Source organism: Stegostoma tigrinum, chromosome 17 (genome assembly GCF_030684315.1).
Source record: "Stegostoma tigrinum isolate sSteTig4 chromosome 17, sSteTig4.hap1, whole genome shotgun sequence".
NCBI lineage: Eukaryota > Metazoa > Chordata > Chondrichthyes > Orectolobiformes > Stegostomatidae > Stegostoma > Stegostoma tigrinum.
Window position 1 is genome coordinate 12,067,486 of NC_081370.1, and position 22,197 is coordinate 12,089,682.

Consider the following 22,197-nt stretch of genomic DNA (forward strand, 5'->3'; position numbering starts at 1 on the left):
ATAGGTTTAAGGTGAGAGGGAAAAGATATAAAAGGGACGCAAGGGGCAACTTTTTCACGCAGAGGCTGGTGCCTGTGTGAAATGAGCCACCACAGGAAGTGATGGAGGCTGGTACAATTACACCATTTAAAAGGCATCTGGAAGAGTACATGAATAGGAAGGGTTTAAAATGCTATGGGTCAAATGCTGGAAAATGAGACTAGATTTATACAGGATATCTGGTCGGCATGGACGAGTCGGACCAAAGGATCTGTTTCCATGCTGTGTATCTCTCTGATTCTGTGACTCTAACCACCACTTGCTCAATGGCAACTAGGGACGGGCAGTAAATAATAAATGATGGATCAGACAGCAACCCCCGCATCCTCTGAGTAGATAAAACGTTAAAACAGAGTATTTGGCCATTGTCTCAGCAATGGTCAGATGGTGTAGTGCGGAACCCTCCAACAGTGCAGTGCTACCTCAGCACGGACCCTCTGACAGTGCCACACTCCCTCAGTAATGACCATTCAACAGTGCAGCACTCCCTCAGCACTGACCTTCTGACAGTGCCCACTCCCTCAGCGCGAACCCTCCGACAGTGCGGCACTCCCTCAGCACTGAACTTCTGACAGTATTCTCCCCCAGTATTGGCCTTTGAACAGTGCGGTGCTCCCTCAGCACTGACCTTCTGACAGTGCCTGCTGCCTCAGTACTGGCCTTCGAACAGTGCAGCATTCCCTCAGCACTGACCCTCTATCAGTGCCCACTCCCTCAGCGCTGACCCTCCGACAGTGCGCCGCTCCCTCAGCACTGATCCTCTGACAGTGCACATTCCCTCAGAACTGACCCTCCGACAGTGCAGCACTCCCTCAGCACTGACCCTCCGACAATGCAGCACTCCCTCAGCATTGACCCTGTAACAGTGCCCACTCCCTCAGCACTGACCCTCTGACAATGCAGCACACCCTCAGCACTGACCCTCCGACAGTGCAGCACTCCCTCAGCATTGACCCTGTAACAGTGCCCACTCCCTCAGCGCTGACCCTCTGACAGTGCAGCTCTCCCTCAGCACTGACCCTCCAACAGGCTTTGTCCTTTCCCTGTGGGTCTTGGCTGGCACTTCAGTCCACTTGTTGACAGGTCGGGACTATTCCAGGAGATTCTGTGAACTCTGAGTCCCAGCTGTTAGTAAGCACTGGTCATTGTCTTGACTTGCTGTCTTTGTCCTGTTGTTCTCTGTCTGAACATCAGCCATTAATCAGTTTTGTTTTATTTTTGCAGTGCCATAGTAGCCTATCACAGGTCTCCAGCAGGCATTGGAAGTAAGTTTTAAATTATGGACAAGGGGGCAAAGGAGTGGAGGTGATTAATGAAAAACTACCAACTGAGAGGGAGGAACGCAGAGGTAGTGGGAGGCAAAACAAGACTTTACATTTGTACATTACCCTTTATGTAAAATGTCTGAGTGTAATGTGGCAGTGCCGGGGAGGTATAGGTTGGGATGGGAACCCAAGGCTTTTAGGGACCAGGAAGATAATGAAAAGGCCACTACTGGTGAAGGGTTTATTATCTGTCATAACACAATGTTAAGCTAGATGAACACAGCAGGCCAAGCAGCATCAAAGGAGCAGGAAAGTTGATGTTTCGGTCGAGACCCTTCTTCAGGAAAAAAAGTTTAATATCTGTGTTGGGTATGAAGACTGAGATCCTAGGTTTTGCAGGCGAGCATAGATAGGGAGGCCTGGACTATCGAGGGATCAAAATGCAAGCATGACATTTTTAAAATCCAAGTGCTCTATAACTGCATTGTGAGAGGTCAGCAACACTGGGGGAGTAATCAGTGAAGAGGGGTCAGGGTGAGTTAGAACATCCCCAACCCAGGTGTCCAGCAGGTAGAACACAAGATCGCAGCCCAGGGAGTACTGTAATAGATATTTCTAGAGGAATAAATAATATGGATAGCAAGAAGCTTTTTCCCAGAGTGGGGAACTCAATTACTAGGGGTCATGATTTCAAGGTGAGAGGGAGACATACGTGGTAAGTTCTTTACTCAGAGAGTGGTGGGTGCCTGGAATGCGTTGCCAGTGGTGTTGGTGGAGCCAGGCACAATAACATCATTTAAGATGTATCTAGACAGATACATGAATGGGCAGGGAGCAAAGGGATACAGATCCTTGGAAAATAGGTGACAGGTTTACGTAGAGGATCTGGATCAGCACAGGCTTGAGGCCAAAATACCTGCTCCTGTGCTGTAATTTTCTTTGTTCTTTATTCTTTGAATAAAACAAAGATGAGGACTTCAATAGGCACTCAGCTGAGTCAGGACAAAGTCTGGCAATGTAGTGTGGTGGAGAAAGGTCATTTTAGTCATCTCGTAACTACAAGATGGGGATCTCATCTCGTGGTCCAAAGTGATAGCAAGATTACAAACTTTGCCAGGGAGCAGGATCCAAGTTTGAACAGACTGAGAACAAATACAAAATAGTTTATTTTGACCTCATACAAGATCCTTCATGGCAGACTGGTACAAGAGGTGAAGTCACATAGTATCAGGGTGAGCTGGCAAGATGGATACAGAACTGGCTTAGTCATAGGAGATAGGTGGTGGTGGTGGTGGGATGATGTTTTTCAGAATGGAGGGTTGTGACTAGTGATGTTTCACAGGGATCAGTGCTGGGACCTCTGCTGTTTGTGATCTACATAAATGATTTGGAGGAAACTTAGCTGGTCTAATTAGTAAGTTTGCGGATGATACAAAGATTGATGGATTTGCAGATAGTGAGAAGGATTGTCAGAGGATGCAGCAGGATATAGCTGCAGTAGGAGGCATGGGCAGACAAACAGCAGATGGAGTTTAATCCAGACAAATGTGAGGTGATGAATTTTGGAAGATCAAGTTCAGGTGGAAATTATTCAGTGAATGGAAGAACTCTTAGGAGTATTGATATGCAGAGGGATCTGGGTGTGCGGGTCCACAGATCACTAAAGGTGTCAGCACAAGTAGATAAGGTAGTAAAAAAGGCATATGGCATGCTTACCTTCATTGGAAGGGGCATTGAGTATAAGGATAGGCAAGTTATGTTACAGCTTTATAGAATTTAGTTTGGCCACACTTGAAATATTATGTACAGTTCTGATTACCACACTACCAGAAAGATGTGGATGCTTTGGAGAGGTTACAGAAAAGGTTTACCAGGATAGTGCCAGGAATGGGGGACTTTAGCTATGAAGAAAGGTTGGATAGACTTGGTTTGTTTTCACTGGAATATAGGAGGTTGAGGGGCGACCTAATAGAAGTTTATAAGATTGGCATGGAGAGAGTTGAAGTATAAAGGTGGAAGGGTCAACTCACTAGGGAACACAGGTTCAAGGTGAGAGGGGAGAAGAAGGGGAGTTTTAAAGAGATGAATGCAGCAAGGTTTTCACACAAAGGGTGGAGAGTGCCTGGAACGCATTGCCAGAGGAGGTGGTGGAAGCAGACACAATAGCAGCATTCAAGAATCGCCTGGTCGAATACATGAATAGGAAGGCAAAAGAGGGATACAAATCCCGTAAGTGAAGACAGTTTTCATATGGAAGGGCAAGATATGTTGGCGCAGGCTTGGAGGGATGAAGGGCCTGTTCCTGTGCTGTATTGTTCTTTCTTCTTTTATTATTTTGGTTCCATTCATGGGATTTGGTCATCACTAACTTGGCTGGCTTTTACTGCCCATTGCAAATTATGCTGGAGAAGGGGAGAAGTCTGGAAGGATTAATGTGGGACAAATAAGCTGGGTGCGGTAATCATTCAGGATGCTGGCACAGTGACAATTCAGGGAAGAATTATGAAACCTCAGGTGTGCAGGAGGGAGTAAGTATCATTAGATACTGTGTTGAAGTTGTTTTTGTCAAAGTCCTGTTTGCACCAATGAGCTGTGTTTTAGATTTCAGGCTTGATTCACTGGCTAAGGATACAGAGGAAGACAATCACCCCAACATGAAGGCTGAAGTATTGGAGAGGATGGAGATGGTGAACCTCAGTCAAGTGTTCAGTCTCCAGGTTTTCAATCTCTGATTGGAGTTTTGGCATTCCTACCAGATGTCCAAAGCCACCCAGCTCTGAAGTTTTCTCTCTCGTGTGTGTGTGTGGGCACATTTTTAGTCAACCTGAGGCTCTGATATCACCCAGTTATGTCATGGTTTTATTCTTGAGTATAGTCCTTCTGTTGTAGTTACTCACAACCTTCTGAGTATGATTGCATAGAGATTGACCATTAAAGGACATATCCCTATTTTCCTCCCTATTCCCAGGATGATGTGTGTCCAGTTGCACTGTGTGTGTAATGATTTGTAAAACTCTCCACAACATTTCTGAAATAAAGAGTTTTCTTAGCAACACTGCAACCTGTCTGATCACATTTGGTTCCACTCACTCCATCCTCTCAGTGCCTCAGCCCAGTTAAACAAAGAACAGAGGAAATTACAACACAGGAACAGGCCCTTTGGCCCTCCAAACCTGCGCTGATCCGGATCCTCTATCTAAACCTGGCACCTATTTTCCAAGGATCTGTATCCCTCTGCTCCTTGCCCATTCATGTATATGTCTAGATACATCTTAAATGATGCTATCGTGCCTGTCTCTACCACCTCCACTGGCAACGCATTCCAGGCACCCACCACCCTCTGCGAAAAGAACTTTCCCCGTATATCTCCCTTAATCTTTTCCCCTGTCACCTTGAAATCATGACTCCCAGAAATTGAGTCTCCCACACTGGGGAAAAAGCTTGTTGCTATCCATCTTGTTTATACCTCTTATGATTTTGTAGGCTTCAATCAGGTTCCCCCTCAACCTCCGTCTTTCTAATGTAAATAATCCTAATCTACTCAACCTCTCTTCATAGCTAGAGCCCTCTATACCAGGCAACATCCTGGTGAACGTCCTCTGCACCATCCCCAAAGCATCCACATCCTTTTAGTAATGTGGTGACCAGAACTGTACACAGTATTCCAAATGTGGTCGAACCAAAGTCCTTTACAAGTGCAACATGACCAATTAGAATAAGTACCAGAAATTGTCGGTCGGAAAAGTTTCTAATTACTATTCAAGGACCTAAATGTCAGAAAGAGAATTAAACAAAAAATCCCTGCCTGCTTGATTAATCCAGTCCTCGTGAAAATTAAAGTTCACACAGTTGTCATGTTGGTGGATATAGTAAAGCAAATATGTTTTGGGGGCTGTGTTTGTCGAATGCTTTTATAAATTTCCTACAGCAATGCATTGCAGAGCCAACTGAGGCTAAAACTATTTTAGATCTAATTTTGTGTAACAATACAGGGTTAGTTAGTAATCTCATAGGAAATAAACCATGGGGAGACAGTGATCACAATGTAGAATTCACTTGTATTAAATCTGAAATGACATCCTCCAAATGGCGTCTTGACCTGTATGACAAGGGAATTGCAGTACAGGCATAAAGTCATTATGTTGCAGGGTTTTGCTAATTTCACAGCTGGGAATTGAAGTTTTAGTGTCCTTTTTTAAGGAAGGATGTACTTACATTGGAGCACATTTTATTTAACTGATCCTTGTGAGGTCAGCTAATGATAATGATTTAGGGGAGGCCATGGCCTAGTGGTATTAACGTTGGACTGTTAATCCAGAAACCCAAATAATGTTCTGGGAATCTGGGTTCAAATCCTGCCATGGCAGATGGTGGAATTTGAATTCAATAAATATCTGGAATTAAGAGTCCAACGATGACCATGAATCCACTGTTGATTATTGGAAAAACCCATCTGATTCACTAATGTCCTTTAGGAAAGGCAACTGTCTTCCTTACCTGGCCTGGCCTATATGTGACTCCAGACCCACAGCAATGTGGTTGATTCTTAACTGCCGTCTGTTAGGGATGGGCAATAAATGCTGCCTAGCCAGCAAAGCCTTCATTCCATAAATGAATAAAGAAGAAAAAGCTGACTAAATTGGGTTGATATTCTCTGGAGTTTAGATGATTTGTGATCACATTGAAACACACAGGGCAATGCAGGTCAAGATGGGGAGCATTGAGCACATGGAGGGACACACTTAGGGGATGCACTCAAGCCTTGGATACTGGAAGACACACATCTATCTCTCAAATGAAGCAGTAAATCATTCCCTTGTTTCAAATAAGGAAGTGATTGGAGCAACAGTCACTTTAATAACTCACTAACACAGTTTGAGCTTTGTGTAAACTATTATAGCACGACGTTAGACATAAAATCCTCCATATTTCCCGCATCATCAGCAAAACGTTTTGATGTGAAATTCACAAGATGCAACATTCTATAACAACAGGGTTAATAGGATTTGGTCAGAATCGTCTGTTCATTATTAACATGCAATTCATCCTTTTCTGTCTTTTATTGTTTCTCAGTTTGAAAGCCCATTATTCACACAAACTGGTTTTCTCACTTTTCATTAGCCCTGTCCCCACGCCGCTCCTGAAACAAAACAAAAATACTGTGCAGGAGAAAATTGGAAAATATCTGGGATAACAAAGTGTAGAGCTGGATGAACACAGCAGGCCAAACAGTATCTTAGGAGCAGAAAAGCTGATGTTTCGGCCTGAAATGTAAGCTTTTCTGCTCCTAAGATGCTGCTTGGCCTGCTGTGTTCATTCAGCTCCACACTTTGTTATCTCGGATTCTCCAGCATCTGCAGTTCCCATTATTTCTGGAGAATATCTGGGTTTGTTCTCAGGGCTGACACAGTGAGAGTGAGAACAATTGTGAACATATTGGTGCCTGGACAAAGGTAAACACTCTATCAGCATCAGTACTGATGCCAATGTCAATAACTCATCAGCACCCTCTCAACAGGGCTCTCCAGTTATACCAATCCTCTGACCGCATTGATACACATAGTATTGTTGGCGTGGCAAGCAATTTCCAGTCTGATTCATCCTTCAAGCATTCCAGTCATTGATGTATATGATTAAAGGGGGCCCACACTACAACCCTCACTGACAGTAAAGATGGAACAGGCCCTGTCTCTCACACCTACTGGAACATGAAAGAACCTAAGAGGGTGATGAGGTCATGGATTAAGGAACTGCCAACCAGGCTTCATAGGCATTAATCTCCAGATGACACCTGGAGTTATACACTAGTGAGTCTAGGAATAGGAGGACACAGAAGATGATTGGGTGCCTGGAGAAAAGGTGCAGAAAGGACATCTTTAGATATTTGGGATATTGGTTGTGCTCTGGGTGGACGGTGTGGAGGTGGGAATCTTCAGGCAGGAAGGATTTCACTTGTATATGACCAGGACCAATGTCTTTGTAGGCTAGTTTCCAGTGCTATAGGGGTGGGTTTAAACTAACATTACAATGAGATGGTTAGCAGAACGTAGCATAAGAAATGAGGAGAACAAAGGATTGGGAATTAACAAGGTGTAGAGCTGGAGGAACACAGCAGGCCAAGCAGCATCAGAGGAGCAGGAAAGCTGACATTTTGGGACTAGACCCTTCATCAGAAATGGGGGAGGGATAGGGGGTTTTGAAATAAATAGGCAGAGAGGGGAGGCAGATCGAAGATAGATAGAGGAGAAGATAGGTGGAGAGGAGACAGACAAGTCAAAGAGGCGGGGATAAAGCCAGTAAAAGTGAGTGTAGGTGGGGAGGTAGGGAGGAGATAGGTCAGTCCAGGGAGGATGGACAGGTCAAGGAGGCAGGATGAGGTTAGTAAGTAGGAAATAGGGGTGCGGCATGAGGTAGGAGATGGGGACAGGTGAGAGGAAGAACAGTTAGGGAGGTGGGGGCGATCTTGGCTGGTTTTGGGATGCGGTAGGGGGAGGGGAGTTTTTGAAGCTTGTGAAATCGACATTGATACCATTGGGCTGCAGGGTTCCCATGTGGAATATGAGTTGCTGTTCCTGCAATCTTCGGGTGGCATTGTTGTGGCACTGCAGGAGGCCCAGGATGGACATGTCATCTGAGGAATGGGAGGGGGAGTTGAAATGGTTCGCGACTGGAAGTTGCAGTTGTTTATTGCGAACTGAGCATAGGTGTTCTGCAAAGTGGTCCCCAAGCCTCCGCTTGGTTTCCCCGATGAGAAGGAGGCCACAATGAGTACAGTGGATGCGGTATACCACATTAGCAGATGTGCAGGTGAACATTTGCTTGATGTGGAAAGTCTTCTTGGGGCCTGGGATGGCAGTGAGGGAGGAGGTATGGAGCAGGTGTAGCACTTCCTGCGGTTGCAGGGAGAAGTGCCGGATGTAGTGGGGCTGGTGGGGAGTGTGGAGCGGACAAGGGAGTCACGGAGCGAGTGGTCCCTCCAGAAAGCAGACAAGGGTGGTGTGGGAAAAATATCATTGGCGGTGGGGTCAGATTGCAGATGACAGAAATGTCGGAGGATGATCCATTGGATTCGGGTGGTATGTGAGGACTAGGGGGATTCTGTTTTGGCGGTTATTGCGGGGATGGGGTGTGAGGGATGAGTTGCGGGAAATGTGAGAGACACGGTCAAGGGCATTCTCGGCCACTGCGGGCGTAAGTTGCGGTCCTTGAAAAACGAGGACATCTGGGATGAGCGGGAGTGGAATGCTTCATCCTGGGAGCAGATGCGATGGAGGCGAAGGAATTGGGAAAAGGGGATGGCATTTTTGCAGGAAGATGGGTGGGAGGAGGTGTATTCTAGGTAGCAGTGGGAATCAGTGGGTTTGAAACGGATATCTGTTTCTCGGTGGTTGCCCGAAATGGAGACAGAGAGGTCCAGGAAGGTGAGAGAGGTGTTAGATATGGTTAGGGTTAGGGTTAGGGTTAGGGTTGGGGTTATCTCGAGTTCTCCAGCATCTGCAATTCCTATTATCTCTTTCACAAAGGATTGAGAGAAGCAGTTATCTCCACAGCATAGTAAGCTTTAGATGGGGACAGTCTAAGAGGTAACAAAATAATGTCTAGATTGGGTTTACAGTGTATGTCTGTAGACACGCAAAGCATGGTGAATAAGGTTTTGAACTGTGGGTACAAAAAGAGAAAGTCTGTGTATTGCTATAGGGTGTTCAAGGAAGATACGAAAGGGAAGAAAGGAGGAGAGATGCCAGCATTTATCTAGAATATGTAGTGCTGGAGACAGTGGAGAAAGCTGGGAAGTAGAGAGGATTTTAAATTTAAAAGTGGGGTTAAAAGATCAAACTTGGGAAGATGCGGTAAATCAAATACTAGAGTCAAGACCAAAGAGTGAGATGTTAATATGGGAAATGATAAATGGGCCTAGATACAAAGGCACAGAGGGTTATAAATTGAATAATCAACCAATTGATGATAATTTACAAAAGAAATAAAACTAAACGCCCTGTACTTAAATGCACAAGGCATTCAAAACAAAACAGACCAACTGAATGAGCAAATTGAGATGAAGAAACATGATCTCGCAGCTATTATAGAGTCTTGGCTGCAGGACGAACTGCATTGGGACCTGGATCATGAAGAGTACAGGATAAGAATGACATCATTAAGTTTGGGAAACCAAGAGAAGCAGACAGTGTGGGAGAAAAGATAAGATATGGACAGGGAGTCACTTGTGGGAATGTTGTAAAGGCCCCTCCCTCTATGCCAGACCCTATCAGTGATTGCTATTAAAGGAAGAAACACTGAGATTGTGTCAGAAAGGCACAGTGACATCATTAAATCTAATTACAGGCTGGAAAAGTTGGGCAGACAAAAGTAGCCTAGATGAGGAATTATTTTCGGGGTAATTTCTTAGAACAGCACATTCTGGAGCTGATCAAAGAGCAGGCTATACTTGGCCTGTGTATAAAGATAGAGTCAGCTTCACATTAACCAATCCTGTGTATCCACACCCATAATGTGATTGAGTTTTATATTCAATTTGAGAGAGAGTGGGGAGTAGGTCTGAGACTATTTTTGAAAATTTATAAGAGGTCAATTATGTGGACATTCATGTAGAGATGCCTAAGATGAATGGGTGGCTCAGTGATTAGCACTGCTGTTTCACAGCACCAGGGATCTGGATTTCATTCCCTCCTTGGGTGCCTGTGTCTATGGGGGTTTCTAGGTGCTCTGGTTTCATCCCAGAGATGTGTAGATTAGGTTGATTGGCCATGCTAAACTGCCTCTGGTGGCCAGGGACGTATAGGTTAGGTGGGTTGACCAAGGGAAGTACAGGGTTACAGGGATAGGGTAGGGGGTGGGTCTGGATGGGATACTCTTCAGAGGTTTGATGTGGACCCAGTGGGCCGAATGTCCTGATTCCACACTGTAGGGTTTCTATGAAAATAGGTAAAGGACGGGTCAATAGAGAAACAGAGGCAGACAGTTAAGTAAATATTTCAGAATATAAAGAATTAGATACATTCAGTGAAAGTAAAGGAAAAATTCCATGGGACAGACTTTCTACTTGTGGGTAACTAGGATTGTATCAAAAGATTGTATCAAAGTTAAAGAAAAAGTATGTAATTGTGCAAAGTGAAGTGGCAAGTCAGAAAATGAGCAAATAATGATCAAAAACATGATTTTTCTCTCCTTATCTATAAAAAGCTAGCCAGAAATATAAAAACGGATAATAAGAGTTTCTATAAATATTTAAATAGAAAAAGAGTTAACAAAGCAAATGTTGGGACCCATAGAAAAATGAGACTAGAGAATTAAATAATGAAAAATAAGGAAGTCGGGGTAGTATGGCCCTGTGGTATGGTTACTAGGTTATTAATCCAGGGACAATACAAAGAATTCCAGGTGTTAGAAATTGCTAGAGAAACACAGCAGGTCTGGCAGGGGAGAGAAACAAAGTTAACATTTCAGGTCCAGTGACCCTTCTTCAGAAGATCCCTTTAATTCAGGTAATGGATCCCAAACCAAATAATAAAAATGTAATTCCAGCTTTTTTTAGATTCAAGGTCTAATAATGACACAAAAACCCACCTGGTTCAGTGGCAATTGAAAGCAATTTTACTATGTCCTTTAGAGAAGGAAACTGCTGTCCTGATGTTAGCTGGCCCATGATGTGGGTCTGCAATCATAGAACATAGAACATAGGACAAAGAACAATACAGTGTAGAACAGGCCTTTCGGCCCGCGATGTTGCACGGACCTGTGAACTAATGTAAGCCCATTCCCCCTACACTATCCCATCATCATCCATAAACTTATCCAAGGACTGTTTAAATGCCCCTAATGTGGTTGAGATAATTACATTGGCAGGCAGGGCATTCCATGCCCTTACCACTCTGAGTAAAGAACCTGCCTCTGACATCTGTCTTAAATCTATCACCCCTCAATTTGCAGCTATGCCCCCTCGTAAAAGCTGGCATCATCATCCTAGGAAAATGATCCTCACTGTCCACCCTGTCTAATTCTCTGATCGTCTTGTATGTCCTATTAAATCTCTTCTTAACCTCCTTCTCTCCAGTGAGAACAGACCCAGGTCCCTCAGCCTTTCCTCATAAGACCTTCACTCCTGAGCGGGCAACATTCTGGTAAATCTCCTCTGCACTTTTTCCAATGCTTCCACATCCTTCCTGTAATGGGGCGAACAGAACTGTGTGCAATATTCCAAGTGAGGCCGCACTAGCATTTTGTATAGTTGCAGCATGACATCACGGCTCCGGAACTCAATCCCTCTACAAATAAAACCTAACAGATCGTATGCCTTCTTAACAGCACTGTCAACCTGGGTGGCAACTTTCAGGGATCTATGTACATGGACACCAAGATCCCTCTGCACACCCACACTACCAAGAATCTTTCCATTGACCCAGTATTCTGCCTCCCTATTATTCTTCCCAAAGTGAATCACCTCACAAATGCATAATGTAGTAACTTGCTAGGCCATTTCAGAGGATAGTTAAAATCAACCACAAAGAAATGAATGATATCTAGATGGACCACCAGGTATCAACCAAGGGACCAGAAATGATAACAGTAGAAACAGCCTTGATGATCTTGCAAAGTCCTCCTTGCTAATATTTTGGGCATTAATGCCTAAATTGGGAGACCTCTCATGGACTAGTCAAACAACAGTCTGACATTGTAAGGTATGATTTCATGAGCATGACGGATAATGACAGGTTATCAACCCTCTTAAATAGCAGAAGTATTGGAAAATTAGGTCAAATTGGTAGATCAACTCTTGATTAATGGGATCTTACCAGTTTTCTCTGATCCTTCCACAGAGAACAGTGACCTCTCAGAAATGGCTGCATCATAGGAGATCTACTATCAGTACATTTTAAGGATGAGCTAAATCAGTGCCGAGTACTTCATATACCTCAAGCCCTTGAAAAGCAACTCACCTGTGTGTGATCTGAAAGGAGCCTTATCTGGTTTTTCAGTGAGAGATGCCAGAATAAGGGGCAAATCCAGGCCCACCACCATGACAAACAGAAACAAAGTATTTGAATTGTGTACCTGTGGCTCCATATCTAATTTGCCCTCCCCATCCCCACTGTCTGATTTGGAGTCTGAACCGAAGGAAACTGACTTCAATCCTTGTGTGTAGATTAAGTTTGTACTACTTGTGCTGTGTTTCAGATTGCATTTTATAATACAGAAACAGATCACTTTGTCCATCTGCTCCATGCTGGTGTTTAGACTCCACAGACTATAAGAGGAATTTATAGTTTTGCAATATAAGACATAGGAACAGAGGTAGGCCACTCGCCCATTGAATCTACTCCACTATTCAATGAGGCTGATCTGATCGTTCTCAACCCCATTTTCCTGCCTTTTCCCCATAGCCTTTGATTACCTTACTCATTAAATGTTCATCTGTCTTGAATGCACTGAATGACCCAAACCTCAACAGCTCTCTGCATAAAACATTCCACAGATTCACTACTGTCTGACAATGAGATTAAAATAACTCCGCTAGGAAGAAAGATTTGGAGGGAGATCTAACTTCAGTTTAAATGGCATCTATTCCTTTTACTAGAACCACTCTTTGTGGTACTCAATTCTGTATTCTAACACTTTTGGGTGAAAATTTCTCTCTTGAATTCCTTATCCTGTTTATTACCTCAGGTCCTGTTCTCCTCCTCAAGTGGGGAATTGCTTTTCCCAGTCCACTTTTGCCAACTCCCTGAAGCCTCAGGATCAGTCTAAAGGGTGAGACCCTAGAGGTCAGTCCTCAGTTCTCTAACTCCTGCAGAAACATGATCTAGGCTGTTTGATGGATTGTAATCGTTAATGCCAGCTGATCGCTTGCCTGAAAGGTCTTTTAGAATGCTCTCAGAGCACTACTTGAATTAAATCTTTACCCGAGCTCTCCCTTCACAGCAAGCTGTATTGTCTTTACCATATAAAGCTGTTTGTTTAAAGATTTGATGAAGTGCAGCTATATTTATACTCAGTCCCAGGGAGTCTTTTAAACAAGTGTCAAACCAACCCCGCTCCACATGTCCTGAGTCACACTTCCCTTCCCCACCCCCAGCACCAGTTGCTGGGCTATTCTTGGTGACTGTACTCCTGATAGGTATGGACAGCTCCAGGGCATCCTGTCTCTTCACAGAGAGAAGATTTAAATCGTACAAAACCAGATCTTTGTTGGGGAAAATGTCATATTCTGCAGGTTAATATGCTCTGAGATTCCAGCCACGTTAGAATCTGTTGGAGGGTCAGTACTGAGGGAATGTTGGACTATCAGAAGGTCAGTACTGAGGGAGTGACACTGCCAGAGGGTCAGTGGTGAGGGACTGCTGCATTGTTGGAGGTGCTGACTTACAGATGAGATGTTAAACAGAGCCTGCTCATGTGAATGCAAACACTACCTTGGCTACTACTTTGTAGGAGTTCTTGCCAGTGTCTTTGTCAGTATTTATTCCTCAATCAATACCAAAACAAACAGATCATTTACCTTCAATATGTGGCTGTTCATGGGAGTCTGTTGGGCTCAAATTAACTACTGTCTCTTCTGCACAACTGTGACAACACTTTAAATGAAATAATTTTCACCACCACAGACATCTCAAAGGACTCAAAAAATCTTCCTTTCTTGTGAGAGTTCACACTTCGGGAAATTTGAACTGCTGTAGTACATGGGTCGTAGGTAGACTCCCCCACAATGCCCTTAGGGAGGGAAGTGCAGGATTTTATCCCAATGACAGTGAAGGAATGGTGAGGAGCTTGGAGGGGAACTTTCAGGTAGTGGTGTTCCCATGTATCTGCTGCCCTTCTATTTCGAGATGAAATTGACTGTGGGTTTGGAAGGTTCTTCAACTTTTATAAGCACCTGAAACTTTCTGAAACACCTTCTGGAAATCTACACAAACTGCATCAAAAAATATGTCCCTGTCTATACTTGTCATTTCTTCATAATGTGACAATCAGTTTCATCAGATTTCATTTATGTTGTATGTCAATTTACCTCCTCAAAGACAGCAAGCAGTGTATTGGATTAACTCATGCTGACGATTGAGGGTAGGTGATCAATGTGGCACTTTGCTTACATTTCCAGAAAGACATTCGATACAGTCCATCCAAGGGGAGACTGGAAAATAAAAGTCTGTTTTAAAGAATGTAACACAGATATGGAATGAAGATTGACTAACCAACAGGAAGCAGAGAGTAGGCATCTTTCTCTGGCTGTTAAGATATAAGGAGTGGTGTGCCACAGGGGCGCATGCTGAGAACTCAAATTGTAACGAGTTATATAAATAGCTGGAACAAATAGATTGAAGATAAGGCAGCCACGTTTCTTGATGACAAGATCAGGAGTATTGTATATTGTGGCCACAAAGAGGTTTAGTCAGGCTAAGAGACTGAGCAAAGATCTGACAAATGGCGTAAATAATAATTATCAAATAATGTGAGAAAGTGTGAAATTGGTCATTTTGGTAGGAAGAATGAAAGAGATGCATATTATCTAAATGGTGAGAGGTTACAGAGCTTGGAGACACAGAGGGATCTGGGTGTTCTACAGTATGAACAACAGATATTAGTATACAGCAAGTAATCAGGAAAGCTAATACAGTGTTATGGTTTATCGTGAGGGGAAGTGAATACCAGCGCAGGGAGCTAATGCTTCAGTTATACATGACATTGGCAAAATCTTATTGGAGTCCTGTGTATAGGACTGGGCACTGTACTTATAGAAGGATGTTAATGCATTGGAAGCAGTTCAGAGAAGGTTTACTGAATAATACCTAGAATGTATAGGTTATGAAATAGGGCTAAGGTTGGACAGGCCAGGCCTGTAACCTGCAGAGTTTAGAAGAATAAAGATGACTTAAAGATCTTGACTAGGTAGATATAGCAAGGACGCATTGTCTTGTGGGTGAATCTGGGGCTCGGAGATGAGAATTTTATTCCCTTGAATCTTTGAAACTCTGCTTCCACTGTCTTTTGAAGAAAAGAATCCTCAAATATTTTTAATATTAGAGAAAACCTTTTAGCCTCTTGTTTACTCCATGTTCCCCAATATTCTTGACCATCAGACAGTTTTTGTTAAACCACAGAGCAAACTCAAGGGGGCTGAACAGCATACTCTCGCCCTAATTTATGAACAAAGAAAAAATATCTAAACTTGTCATAAATATAGAACATAGGACAGTACAGTACAGCACAGTACAGGCCCTTCGGCCCATGATGTTGTGCTGAACTTTTATCCTAATCCTAAGGTCTTTCTAACCTCCACCCCTACCTTATACTATCATCCATATGCCTATCTAATAGCTGCTTAAATGCTTCTAACGAGGTCAACTCCACTAACCTCTCCGGCAATGCATTCCATGACTCGACCGCTGAGTAAAGAACCTGCCTTTGACGTCTCCTCTGTATTTATCTCCAGTCACTTTAAAACTATGCCCCCTCATAATAGCTACCTCCACACTAGGAAAAAGTCTCTGGCTGTCCACTCTATATATATCTATGATCATTTTGTACACCTCTGTCAAGTCACCTCCATTCCTTTGTCGTTCTAAAGAGAAAATCCCTAGCTCTCTCAACCCTTCCCCATGAGACCTTCCCTCCATTCCAGGCAACATCCTGGTAAATCTCCTCTGCATCTTTTCCAATGCTTCCACATCTTTCCTGTGGTAAGGGGATCAGAACCGGACACAATACTCCAGATGTGGCTGAACCAGGCACCCAGATATGCAGCAGTCATTTTTGTCCTCACTGAAATCATGTCTCACAAACGTGATTCAGTTATTTTGAGGAAGCAATCAAAAAGATTGACGAGACCAGAGCGGTTGACATTGTTTACATGGACTTTAGTAAAGCCTTTGATAAGGTTCCACATGGCAGGCTAATTAGTAAAGTTTCATCACATGGGACTCAGGGTGAGCTTGCCAATCGGCTTTATTGTAGGAGACAGGAAAGGGCTATTTTTCGGATTTGGAGGCCTATGATTAGTGGTGTTCCATAGGGATTGGTACTAGGTCCACTTATTGTCCAAGTCATTTAAGTAAATGACTAACGAGAATATAGGAGACAGTTCGTAAGTTTGTGGATGACACCAAATTTTGTGGGGTAGTATACAGTGAAAAAGGTTATCTAAGATTACATAGAACTCTTGATCAATTCAGTCAGTGAGCTGAGGAGTGGCAGATGAAGTTTAATTTGGAGAAATACAAGCTACCATACGTGGGTAAAACAAACAATAGGACTTATACGGTTAACGGTAATGGCAATAAAAGAGACACCTAGGGGCTCGGGCACATAATTCTTTGAAATTTGCATCATAAGTAGACTGGGGATTTAAGGAGGCGTTTTAACACACTTGCCTTCATTGTTCAGGCCTTTGAATACAACAGTTGGGGCGTGATATTGAGGTTGCGCAGAGCATTGGTGAGGCATCTTCTAGAGTATTGTGTGCAATTCTGGTTGCCCTCTCATGGGAAGGATATTATTAAACTGAAGAGGGTTCAGAAAAGATTTACCAGCATGTTGTTGGGAATGGAGGGTTTGTGTTATAGAAAGAGAGACAGGATTGGCTGGGAAATTTTCACTGGAGTGTAGGAGACTGAGGGGTGTTCTTAGATGTTTGTAAAATCATGATGGGTTTAGATAAGGTGACTAGCAGAGGTGTTTTCCCTGAGGTGGGGGAGTTCAAAACTAGGGGGCATACTTTTATGGTGAGAGGAGAGATTTAAAGAAGACATGAGGAAACTTTTTTTTAAAAACCACAAAGTGTGGTTAGTGCATGGAATGATCTGCTGGAGGAAATGATGGATGCAGGTACACTTACAATGTTTAAAAGTCTTTTGGATAAGTGCATGAATAGGAAAGGTTTGGAGGGATATGGGCCAAATGCAGGCAAGTGGGACTAGTTCAGTTTGGGAACATGGTTGGCATGGACTAATTGGACCAAAGGGAGTGTTTCCATGCTGTATGACTCTATGAACGTAACAGAAACAATGAATATAGAAGTTATACCGCAGAACAAGCTGCTGGGAGGAAGTGGCAGCAGAGAGAGTAAAGGGTATTCAACAGAAGGCATCGTTCCCCTACCTGATCCTCTGCAGAGGGGTTAGATGTCTACATTTCATAAAGGACAGCTTTTGTGTCAGAACAGGGCAAGAACCAGATTGCTGATGCTTGTGAAGCTGATAGTGCTCATGAGTTGTATTTGGTGTGCCCTACAGGACTGAGATATTGCGACATCTACCCAGTTACCTGTTTATTGTGGTGTAAAGGAGTCATTGACACTTTCCATTCAGAGAGCTCACCACTTTACAATCCCTCATCAGGAGCACGTAGCTCAGTGGTTAGCACTGCTGTCTCAAGGGCATCTGGGACCCATGTTCGATTCCACCCTCAGACATCTGTCTGTGTGGAGTTTACACATTCTCCCTCTGTCTGTGTTTTTCCTCCGGGTGCTCCAGTTTCCTCCCACACTCCAAAGAGGTGCAGGTTAGGTGCATTCCCCTTGAGAAATGCAGGATCAGTGTTTGGAGTGGGGGAGGGAGGAAACGATGTTTGGACGGTCACTGTGGACCTGATGGGTCGAATGGCCTGCTTCTACACTGTAGGGATTCATGGAGTCATCACTTCCCCAGTGCTTGACCTAAAAAGGATTCCTAGTCCCTCTTTATCTAACTATTGTGTGGCTATAAACAGTACATTAGGAAGATTAATGGCCTGGGGTGATGGCAGCAGTTAAGATGCTGTCACTTTGAGGCAGGTGTACCAACTGTACTTAAATCTTCACAGCAAAGCTTCCTAAACTTTGGTTAGCAATCCAAGAGAGGTCTCAAGGGAAGATTTCTGAATAGTGGGTTGTGATGATGCTGTGGAGTGCACACTGATTTCAAATCAGTGCAAAGTCCCTTTACATTTTGCTTTGTTTTATTGGTGGGTGTGTTGGACTGCTCCCTGAGAGTCAATTCCTGCAGCAGTAAAAGGCTTCCAGAGTCTTCCAGAAACCCTGCCTTATTATTGACTATCTCTACTCCTCCATCAGGAACAAAAGCCCTCTTGCAGATCACAACTGATGCTTTCCTGCATGACCAGATTTTCACTCTTGAGGTTAGTGATTTTGGAGATTTTGGAATGAGATAGCTCCAGGGAAAGGAGAGCTTTGCTTGACAGCAGGACAAATTGTGTCCAGCTAGGTGACTGGACAAATACATTGGCCAAATGGCTGATTGCTCCAGTGACAGGAACAGGTCAACATTGAGCCAAATGGCCTACTCATCCTACCATTGAATAAGATTAGGGCTGACCTGGATGCAGCTTCAACTCCACTTTGCTGTCTTCCCCTTATAATTTTTGACTCTCTTGTCGACCAAGAATCTATCAAGTGCAGCCTTGAATAAATTTTAAGAGCCAACCTCATGTAACTACTGGGGAAGAGAATTCCACTGAATAATGACCCCTTGTATTAAAAGTCAAACAGACAAACCCTCTTAGTCAAACAGAATTATTTTTTCTCTTAACGTCTGAGAAATTTAGTCTCCCCCACAAGTGGAAATATGCTTTCAGCATCCAGTCTGCCTACTGACCTCAAATCTTATCTATTTCAATCAGATCACCTCTCATGCTTCTCAACCCCAATGTGTAAAAACCAAACTTACTCAATCTTTCAGCCTAAGTTCATCATCCTAGGAATGATTTGAGTGAAAGTTCTCAGAACTGCTCCTAAATTAATCAGAGACAGTAGGAATTGCAAATGCTGGAGAAACTGAAATAACACGGCGTAGAGCTGGATGGACACAGCAGGCCAAGCAGCATCAGAGGAGTAGGAAAGCCAATGTGAACACAGCAGGAAGATCATTCTGAAGAAGGGTCTTGACCCGAAACATTAGCTTTCCTGCTCGGCCTGCTGTGTTCATCCAGCTCTACACGTTGTTACCCAAAAGTAATCAGTTGCTTTTTCAGAGTAGGAGGCTGAAACTGCTCTGGATGTGGTCTCACCAAAGCCCTGTCCAGCTGCAGTTATACACCACTACTTTTCTATTTCATTTTCTTGCAATAAAGGACATTTCCTTTGCCTTCCCTTGTACAGTCTATGTAGAACTCTATGCGAACCAGGACACCCAGGTTCCTGTGTACCACCAAATTCTGCAACCTCTCTCCATTTCAACAATAAAGCAGCGACATGGAGAAGTTCACATTGGCCCATGTTATTAGACCATGTCTGGGAAACATTTGTCACTCACTTAACCTGTCTATTTCTTGCTGCAGACTTTTGACCCCTGCTTGACAACATACTTTCTCCCTGATCTTGGTGTCATTGGCAAATGTCGCTAACATATATTCAGACTTCTCCAAATCACTGACAGACTGCCAACAGTTGAGGACACAGCACTGATCACTGCAGCTTCCACTGGCTATAGATTCCCAAATCAACAAAGACCCTTTTAGCTCCACTTTCTGCTTCTGTTCGCTGACCAATCCTTTTGCAAATCCAAGTACACCACATCTATCAGTTTATCCACCATCACAGTTACCATTACAAATTCAAATGGATTATTTAAACACCATGTCCCTTTCACAAAACCCCATTGGTTTTTCCTGGTCATACTGTTTTAAGTGCCCTGATGTAACCTGCTAAGATTCTAGCACCTTCCTTATGACAGATGTTCGGCTAACTGGCTTATAGCTTCCTGCTTTCTACCTCCCACCTTTCTTGAATAAAGATGTTGCATTTGACATTTTTCAATCTGTCGTGTCTTTTCCATACTCAAAGGAATTTTGGCTGATTATAACCAACACATCTTCTCTCTGGGCCTCCATTTCTTTTATGATAGGATGCAGGCCATTCTGGGAATTGTCAGGAACAAAAAACAGAAGTTGCTGGAAAAGCTCAGCAGGTCTGGCAGCATCTGCAAAGGAAACAAAACAGAGTTAATGTTTCGGGTCTGGTGATCTTTCCTCAGACATGCTGAGCTTTTCCAGCAGTTCTGTTTTTGTTCCTGATTTACAGCATCCACAGTTCTATCGATTTTTACTGGGACTTGTCAGCCTTCAGATCCAGCACCTTTCCCGTTGAGTAAGGTGACTGCTTACACTCGCTTTCACTTTCCAGTTGTCAGTCTTCACAGAGAAAACAAAGTATCCTTCTTGTGTCTCCACCACTTCAGTGTTCCATCATCCATTCCCTAGACTCAATCTTTACTTGTTCAAATACTTTTAATAACAGATTGGAACCAAGAGCTAGTTTTTTTTACTCTCTAGAGGACAGTGTTTTTACAGTAGCTAGCGTAAAAGTCAAGGTCATACAGCACAGATACACGCCCTTCAGCCCACTATGCTGAGCAACAAACACCAAACTAAACCAATCCCACTTACCTGCACTTGGTCTATTGTCTACAAAGATCTGGCATTTTAAGTGCTCATCCAGATGGCTTCTTAAATGTTATAAGAGTCCCTGCCTCAACAATCCTGTCAGGGAGCATGTTCCATACATCTACCAACTTCTGGGTGAAAGCGCTTTTTATTCCTCAGAGTCCCTCTAAACAAATTACTCCTCAGTTTAAATAAATGTCCCCCTGGTCTTCAGACATCACATTTAAAAAAAAACCTCAAATTAGATAGACAGAATCTCCTTCTAACAAAAACATGCTGACTAACCCTGATCAATCCCCTGCCTTTCTAAGCATTGAATAATCCTGCTCTCCCTCAGAATTTTGTCCAATAATTTCCCCACCACGGATGTCAGACTAACTGCTCTGTATTTATCTGACTTATCTCTGTTGCCCTTCTTGAACAAAGGAATCATGTTAGGTTCCTCTACTCTCTCTCATCATCTTTTTTGCTGGTCCTTCAGCAGGATGGTCTGTCCAGTTCTCTGATCTACCAATCTTTGCAGATTTGTACAGGATTTTTTTCAATTAAACACTATCTTATGAGTGTTTGGTAGTGAGCTTCTCTTTCTCATAGAGATAAATCTTTAAAGGCAATAGTAAAGTCTCAGCAAAGTATGCCAATGTACTTCTTTTGACACGTTAAGCTGGCTTTCCAGTTCACTATAACTAGCTCTGCCTTCGTATTCTCTTATTGCCCTGTAGTTAGAATGAACTCCAGCTAGAATACACCTCCTCATTAAGTAGTTTTTAACTGGTGCTAGTCTCTTGTGGCTTTGAGCCTCTGGGCTTAGTTCTGCAGCTACTCCTCATTACACGGCATTCAGAGACATTAGTTATCAGGAGGCTTCATGTTCTTGTTCTGCCTCCATTAGAGGCGAAGGGTGTGGGTCAACTTGACGGAGTTCTGGTTGCCATGGGCCTTCTATTTTTTGGCCCTCAACATCAGGAGCAGAGTGTGAAGTACTATGAGAGAGTAGGAATACTTGAGAGCAACTGATGATGAGAAACAAAGAGTGGGTGTGTGAGACAGAGAGATAGAGCTTGAGGCAAGCAAAGAAGGAATAAGTGAGTAAGACTGTGAAATATTGGAGCAAGAAAGAATTGGAGGGAGAGAATGAGTAGGCAGGAGACTGCGAGCGCCATTCAGTTCTGAAACATTGAGAGGGAACGAGTGGGAGTCTGTGTGTGTTAGAGACAATGTGAGAAAGCATGTCAGTGATACTGAGACACCGAATGAATCAATGTGCGCAAAAGATCGAGTTAGAGCGATAGTAGTTGCCAGTGCGTGCATGAGAGAGATGGTGAGGAAGACAAAGGCAGAAGGAGAGTGAGAGCAGGAGAGAGGAAGGATGTGTAAGGTTGAGGGAAGAATATAAGCCTAGGCCCAATGGCAGAGGAGAGAAAAGGGATGGTGCCTCAGGAAGAACAGGAAAGAAGCAGATACATGGGGCAGGCAGGTGCTGAGAAGAACATGAAACAGAGGC

At 43.5% G+C, this 22,197-nt stretch overlaps 1 protein-coding gene across 1 annotated transcript in view; it reads left to right on the forward strand.

Moving 5' to 3' along the window:
- Positions 1-4,359, forward strand: part of mybpc3 (myosin binding protein C3) — a 70,251-nt gene extending 65,892 nt beyond the window's left edge. Inside the window, exon 31 of the mRNA XM_048545718.2 lies at positions 3,906-4,359. Within this exon, the coding sequence (XP_048401675.2) occupies positions 3,906-4,036 (131 nt within the window). The 3' untranslated portion in view covers positions 4,037-4,359. The remainder of the gene's footprint in view (positions 1-3,905) is intronic.
- The last annotated feature ends 17,838 nt before the right edge of the window (positions 4,360-22,197 follow it).